The sequence below is a fragment of the Notolabrus celidotus genome, chromosome 17 (genome assembly GCF_009762535.1).
Source record: "Notolabrus celidotus isolate fNotCel1 chromosome 17, fNotCel1.pri, whole genome shotgun sequence".
In the NCBI taxonomy this organism is placed as follows: domain Eukaryota; kingdom Metazoa; phylum Chordata; class Actinopteri; order Labriformes; family Labridae; genus Notolabrus; species Notolabrus celidotus.
In genome coordinates, this window is record NC_048288.1 from 2,682,881 (window position 1) to 2,690,214 (window position 7,334).

Genomic DNA, 7,334 nt, shown 5'->3' on the forward strand with positions numbered 1-7,334 from the left:
AAACTGCTGCGTCATAATAAAATTCAGGCCGTACAGTGTGTGCTGATAGAGAAATGAGCTATTCAGACCCAAGCTGTTTTTTGAACCAGGCTGTAAACATGTTTATTTCTGCTGTAAAGATCGTCTCTTTGAATGGGTGTGTATGTGGTTTCTGGTGTTTCTGCAGCCAGCCTCAAGAGGACACTTGATGAACTGCAGTTTTATAACACTTCAGCATTGGCTTCAATTCTCACGGCTAGAGGTTGCCGCTTGTGCAGAACATATTAAGAATATTAATTTCATTACATAACCTGAAGTAACTTCCTTGTTAGCCATCCAAGGAATGTGCCCACTGTGCCCACCCATCCATCCACCTGTCCACCATCCTCTGGAGCAGGAACTAAACATTCAAAGTGCTGTGAACCCATACATGAGATGTTTAATCTGTGATGAATAACCACACATGATTTTTCTTCTTAGGTCTGATCTGTTTATTGACTTCAAAGTGAGTGTATACCTGTCATCATGTACTTCAGTGTGTTTTTAATCTGATGAACAGAAATAAGCATTTTGTGAACTTTAAGCAGAACAACCAACAGGAGCATGTCGACGTGTGTGTGTGTGTGACCATTTCTCTTAAAAAAGCTATGAAAAAAACTCACATAAAATTCAGACTAAATAAACAACTCTGATGCTGATTGTTCAAGTTGGCTACAGCCAAGCTATTCCATAATAAAAGTGACTTCATCAGCCGCTCGGTGTACTTGAGTTCTTGTCAAACACATGTGAGCTGGTGAGGGATGATCTGCTCTGGAAACACTTCTGTCTCAGCTCATTTCTACAACACTTGACCTGTGCTTTAAACACACCTGCTCTGAAGAGCCTTTCAAACATTTCATGATGCATGTTCCTTTCAACTCCAGGAAAATGTATCATCTGCACCCTTCAGGCAGGCGTCCATTAAAAATCTTTAACGTTGAAAACTTCACAGCCTTGGAACAATCAAACGCTTGCTTGTTTTAAAACATGACATGTTCCAGACCTTTTAGGTGCCGTGAAAATCCTGCGTGCTAAAAGACAGAACTGAGAGTTTGATGGTCTGTGAAACATCACATTGTAAACTTCAGATTTATGGTTTGGAACATGTTGAGTTTAGTGCCGCAGCAAAACCATCAAGTACATCAATCAAAGCCAGCAGCTTTGTTTAGCACGGGCTGAGGTACACGTCCATAACACAAACAAACACATCACACCCCAACACACTGAGTATTAAACGGATGGAAACTTGGTTAAATCCTTCTTCATTTCGCTGTACTGAGTGCTGAGTTGTCCCACAGCCTTGGCGTGCTCCTCATCCACCTCCTCTTTTAATCTCTGCTGCTCCTTCAGGAACTCTGCCCACTCCTCCTTTAAACGCTCCATGTTCACCTGCAGCTGGGAGCTCTACGGGGACACAACAACATCAGGACACAAATATGTAATCTTGATTTCCACATGTGGAGATTTGTTGAGTAATACTACTGTCACTGAGATTTAGACAGCTGTTATTATATTTTAACTCCCACCAAAGCAGCACTGATGCAATCTCTCGGTTTGATTCAACGTTCATGGATCCTCTATAATGCTAGTTAATGTAAGGGTTAGTGTCAGTTAATAAAAAGGGCTCATTGTTGTCTACACACACTGAATACACACAGAACACAACATAATTGCCTCGACAATCTGCTTCTTCAAGGCCACGCTGCAGATCCTTTGCCTGTAGTATTTACCTGCTGTGCCTCTAGCTCCCTCTGCTGGACTCTCTCTGCCATGTGATTAGCAGCCTCCACTGCAGGAGGAAGGAAAAACAACACTTTTTAATAATCACTCTCAAATTTCACAAATAAAACAAGAATAAAAAAACAGACTGTTTTGTTTTTAAAAGTAACTCTTTGTCATGTTAATTATTACAGTTCTGTAGTACAGGTAACACACTGGGATATTGAACACATCTCTGTTAGGACTTTAGTCTCACCTTTAACTGAGTTTTATTCTTATAACAGTTTTATTTCACCTGAATTTTTTTTAAACTTTGTATTTATTTATGTTTTTATTTATTTTAAATAAAGCATCTTATTTTCTGTTAATGGTTTAATATTTTGGTGTTTTATTATCTTAGAAATGTATTTTATTTTGGTGAGTTTAATTTCCTGTGTGGAGTTTTAACATCTTATTTTACCTCCAGTGTTTCCTCATTAAGATATCATGTGAGCGTTTCCTCAGTTCCTTCAGAAACTTCTTTTTATTTTTTAGTTAGTTTATTTTATTTTTATTGTTATTATTATTATTATTATTGTTGTTGCATATATTGTGTTCTTAACCTTAGGATTGTGGGGTGGGTTTGGGGTTGGTTCAGGGGTTGGGATTAGGATGGTGGGTCTTTTTATTTTTATTTTTATTTTTATATATATTTCTTAATGTATTCTATTTGAAGTTGTTGTCATACAGCACTTTCTGTTACAATGTCATTGTATGAAAAGTGCATTATAAATAAAGTTTGATTGATTGATTTAAAGTCAGGTTCATAAATACACAGCTGTAAACACTTCAAGCCCCTCTTAGTGATCAGCACATATCAGTTATTCTGCACAACAACTGTAATCTGACCGACACAAATCAAATTTCGTCATATTTCTTCATTTTATGATTTAAAATTTTATCACTTTTAAAAATGTTTTTGTAACATTCATACATTTGCAGAATTGTATATCTGCATAAAACAGAAAACTTTGTGAATCTCCTTCAATAAACAAATAGAAAAGAAAGAAAGAAAAATTAGTAAATAAATAAAAGAGGCAAAATAAAAGAAAAGGGTCAAATAAAAACATTACCAAGTCACTTATCTATGTCATTACAAAAAAAGTATCATAATGGAAAAAAAGCACAGTTGTGCTGATTTTTTGGGGCATTTTTCAGAGAATATGAAAGATAAGACAAAAACTTTATTTTCACTCATGGCTCTTTTTATAACATAAAGACAACAGAAACTACCCAAGAAATTATAAATTCTGCCAGGGTGTGTACTTATGAGCACAACTGTATGTACATTAAGACAAGGGGGGAAAAATAGGGGAGGGAGAAAAAAAACAAAGGGGAAAAAAGGAAATAAAAAAAGGGACTTAATGGTTCCTATGGCTGTGCAGTAAACATGTAAGTGTTGTCATACACTGCCCATCCAAAAAAAGTTGCCGCCTGGATTTAACGAAGCAAATAGGTAAGAGCCTTTCATCAGCTAATTACGGCAGTGATCAATCAATCAATCAATCAATCAATCAATCAATCAATCAATCAATCAATCTCTATTTGTATAGCGCCAAATCACAGCAAACATTATCTCAAGACTCTTTTACAAACAGAGCAGGTCTAGACCACTCTATGTCAAATTATGAACAGAGACCCAACACCAAGACAGGATAAGACTCAGTCTGACCCCACCTTAATCCACCATGAGCATTGCACCTCACAGTATTTAGCTAGTTACAGCGGAGAGGACAAACTTCCTTTAACAGGCAGAAACCTCCAGCAGAACCAGACTCATGTTAGACAGCCATCTGCCTCAACTGAATGATGAAGATGTTTCAGCAACAGCTTATTGAACCCTAGCTGAAGTGGTGAGCAGCTTCTCATTTCTTAAAAAAAACTGGTCAGAAGACATAACCTGTGGTCGTGGGAGGGATGTTAATCGGTTTAGATTACTGGCATGCATCAAGCAAAGAAAACAACTCAGGAGATTTGCTGTTGAGCATCAATTGGACTCTGGAGCAATGGAAGGAGGTCATGTGGCCTGACGAGTCCAAATTGACCCTGTTCCAGAGTGATGGGAGTATCAGGGTAAGAAGAGAGGCGGATGAAGTGATGCACCCATTATGCATAGCGCCTACTGTACAAGCATGTGGTTGGCGGTGTTATGATCTGGGGTTGCTGCAGTTGGTCCGGTCTAGGTTCAGCAACATTATGCGCCCAAAGAATGAGGTCAGCTGACCACCTAAGTATACTGAAGGACCAGGTCTTTCCATCAGTGGAGTTTTTCTTCCCTGATGGCACGGGCATATTCCAGGATGACAATGCCAGGATTCATGGGGCCCACATTGTGAATGAGAGGTTCAGGAGCATCAGACATCATTCTCACACATGGATTGACCACCACAGAGTCCAGACCTCAGCTCTATTGAGAATCTTTGAGATGTACTGGAGAAGACTTTGCACAGCGGTCTGACCCTCCCATTATCAATACAAGATCTTGGCGGAAAATTAAAGCAACTGTGGATGGACATAAATGTTGTCCAACAAACTATTAAAGTGTGAGACTTTATTTTAGACGGGCAGTGTATTTCTGACAAGATATCAGGGACAGTTTTCAGTGACCCTCTTTCAGCACCTGAACCGCGTCTTCAGTTTGTATTTACGAAGGAGGAGACTTACGCCGCTTGGTGATGTCAGACAGCTGCTGACTGATGGCCTCTAAACTTGTCGGCAACATTTGCTCGTTTGTCTCCGTCACCATTTTATTCAGGTTCTCAAGCAGCCGGCTCTCCCTGTGTCCACGCTTCTCCTAAACAGCAGGAGGAGAGAGCTCAGTGTTGTCATACACACACTACAAGGTACAAAAAACACATGTTTAGTCCAGCAGTGAGTGTTAACTACAGACCTCTGTAAACATGTCTCTCTTATAAACACAGAGACATCTATTTCATTGTTCCTCAACCCTAAAGCCTTGAAATTATTTGACCCTGTGGATTTTAAAATTGCCAATAATATATATAAGCAAGGAAGAATCTGCTGCCAGGACACATCCAAAGAATGTTCTTTGAAAGAGAGAGGGGTTATAACTTAAGAGGGAAGTTAAGATTAAAGATGGTGAGTGTTTGGACTACAAGGAGACGTTTTTGTATTTCAATCTGTGGAGTAAAACTGTGAAACAGACTCAATATGGAGCTACAGCAAAGCCAAAATATAATCCAGTTTAAGAATAAAGAAATGATTTTCATGAGGTAGAGGGAGGAAGTAGAGTTGATTATCATGAGAGGTTTGCTTTCATTGTTTGTGTAATTACAAATATAAGTTATGAAGATGTGTTTCGTATGAATGCATTCATGTAGTAACAGAAAACAGTGAATATAGGGGAAGGACTAAATATGATATTACTTCTTCCTACTCCTTTTGAACATGTACATTGAGAAGTATCAGTGCTTGCTGATGGAATTTATGGATTTTGTTCTTTTTTTTTGTTATTTCTTCTTTAAAATGATATTGTTGTTTGTTTTATGTTTAAAATAAAGACATTAAATAAAAAAAAATGATCAAAACTGACTGAAAAAAACAAGTTGAATCATTCCTAAGATTGCTTTCTGAAAGGATAAAAGACACTGCTTTATCTTAAATGTTATCTGTCTAATACAGACACAATCTTGCTGATGTATTTTTTTCACAGCACTTCATGAAATATACAGTAGTTAGATTAGGGTTCATTCAATGAAGACCCTTGGGTTCATAGTTGAAACTCTCAGCTGTAAAATTAGTGTGGTAGAGCTCTTTTGTGTCCCCTGCAGTATTTCTACATGTATTCATGTACACATTGTCATGATCCTCATCATGGGAGCCCTCCCCTCTCCCGCTTTGTGTGTGTGTTTTGTCATTTCCCTGTCTGTTACTCCTCCTCCTCCTGTGTCTCTTCCCCTTGTTTGTTTCTTGTGGGTGAATGTGGGCGGGGTTTCCAATCAACAGGCAGTACCAGGTGAAGCCATTCACTAATCAACCCTCTACTATAAAGCCTCTGGATTTCCTCCCACTCATCACCAGATCGTAGTTCAGTTTTCAGTGGTTTTCTGAGTCCGTGGCTCCTCAAGCATTTATGTTTTGCTTGTCTTTGTGTGTGTCAAGCTGACGTCCTTGTGTGTTTTCATCTAGATTCAGAGTTTGCCGTGCATGCTTCCCGCTCTCGTGCTGATCACTTCCCTGTCTGCTGCTGAACCTGCCTGCCTTTGCCTGAGCTCCAGTTACCCTCTGTGTGAGTACGCCGGAGAGAGGGACTGCTCCGCTCTGTACTCCCGGCGCCATTACCACAGGGGGAACTCCAAATAAAAGACTTGTATTTTCACAATCCATCTTGCCTGAGTTCTGCTTTTGGGTCCAGTCCTGGTGACAATCCATAACACACATACAAGACATAGTGTCCATGTCCACAGTTCAATCATTTAAACTGGTACAAGCTCTCCTGACATGCAGAGTTTCTAATGATGTCCAGCTCAGAGAGATGATTAAAAACTTGAATTATACGTCACCTCAAACTCTCTCACGAAGTAGCGGATCTCTGCGTTGATAACCGGTCTGTGGTCCAACAGTCTGGACTGAATATCACCCACATCTGCAACAACACACACAACACAACAGATGGAAAAACCTTGCTGTGACTCTGTAGCAGACCAATCATAAGCACATCTCAATAGTTGTAACAAAGTATGAGAGCCTGACTGCCTTAACACTATATCTGCATTATTATTACATCATTATTGAGCTTGCCTAAACAGCTAAACAATCCAACCCTCACCTACATGGATCAAATACACAAGAGTCTCTTAAACACAGTGTTATGACTGAGATAACACAGTAAAGAGATGCAAACAGAGACAGGATGTTGTAAAGCAAACACACATACAATTACAGGGATAAATATGTTATGCATTTCACTCACCCTGAGAAATCTTGTCCATGTTAACACCCTGTAGAAAGGTGTGTTGCAGCAGCTGACTCCCAGGTGTGAGTCTGACCTGCTAACTGCTACACAGCTAATGCTCGGAGGGGCTAAGCTAACTGACTACGCGAAGAGCTGCTTCTAATAACTTAATAAAGATCCATGAATGAAGCTTTTACTCGGAATATAAAGAGCTGATATCACAGTATAACAGAAAGAGAGCACTGGGCTTCAGCTAATCACTGTCAGGAGGATGGAAGTCAGCTGACAGTGTACATATTTACTACTACTTCCGGGTTCGAGGCCATGGACTGAACCAAACCATCAAAAGAGGGGTGTGGCATTCTGCGCATGTGCGCGCAGCGCTGTCATGTCTATGTTTTTACTAGTTCATGAAGAAACTGCAGTATCCTGCTACAGGGTTTGTCTCAGGTGAGACATAATGACAAATTTTTAATGTAGCAACTATCACTGTGTGTTACCTCGTGTATGTGTGTGTGTGTGTGCAGAGGTGTGTCTGTGTGTTCAGGGAGTTTGACACGGGGGTGCAGGGAGATGTTTTGCGTGCACTAGGACAGCAGATGTCAGTCTTGCTCTGTGAAGGAACAAATCAAAACCTGCTTTT

The 7,334-nt window shown here is 39.7% G+C and overlaps 1 protein-coding gene across 1 annotated transcript; it reads right to left on the reverse strand.

The window, feature by feature from the left end:
* Window positions 1-453: 453 nt before the first annotated feature.
* bloc1s5 (biogenesis of lysosomal organelles complex-1, subunit 5, muted) lies at window positions 454-7,029 on the reverse strand. Its single transcript, XM_034706920.1, has 5 exons — window positions 6,710-7,029; window positions 6,300-6,382; window positions 4,441-4,570; window positions 1,749-1,807; window positions 454-1,422 (listed from the first exon to the last, which is right to left on the reverse strand). The coding sequence occupies exons 1-5, from the start codon at window positions 6,726-6,728 to the stop codon at window positions 1,249-1,251; spliced, it is 465 nt and encodes a 154-aa protein (XP_034562811.1). The 5' UTR covers window positions 6,729-7,029; the 3' UTR covers window positions 454-1,248.
* Between the last annotated feature and the right edge of the window lie 305 nt (window positions 7,030-7,334).

Excerpts from the sequence above, each read along its gene's own strand:
- bloc1s5 (XM_034706920.1), bottom strand. Across the intron at positions 4,571-6,299 it reads ACTTCGTGAGAGAGTTTGAG|GAGAAGCGTGGACACAGGGA; the intron begins GTGACGTATAAT and ends CCTGCTGTTTAG. Across the intron at positions 1,423-1,748 it reads GGGAGCTAGAGGCACAGCAG|AGCTCCCAGCTGCAGGTGAA; the intron begins GTAAATACTACA and ends GTGTCCCCGTAG.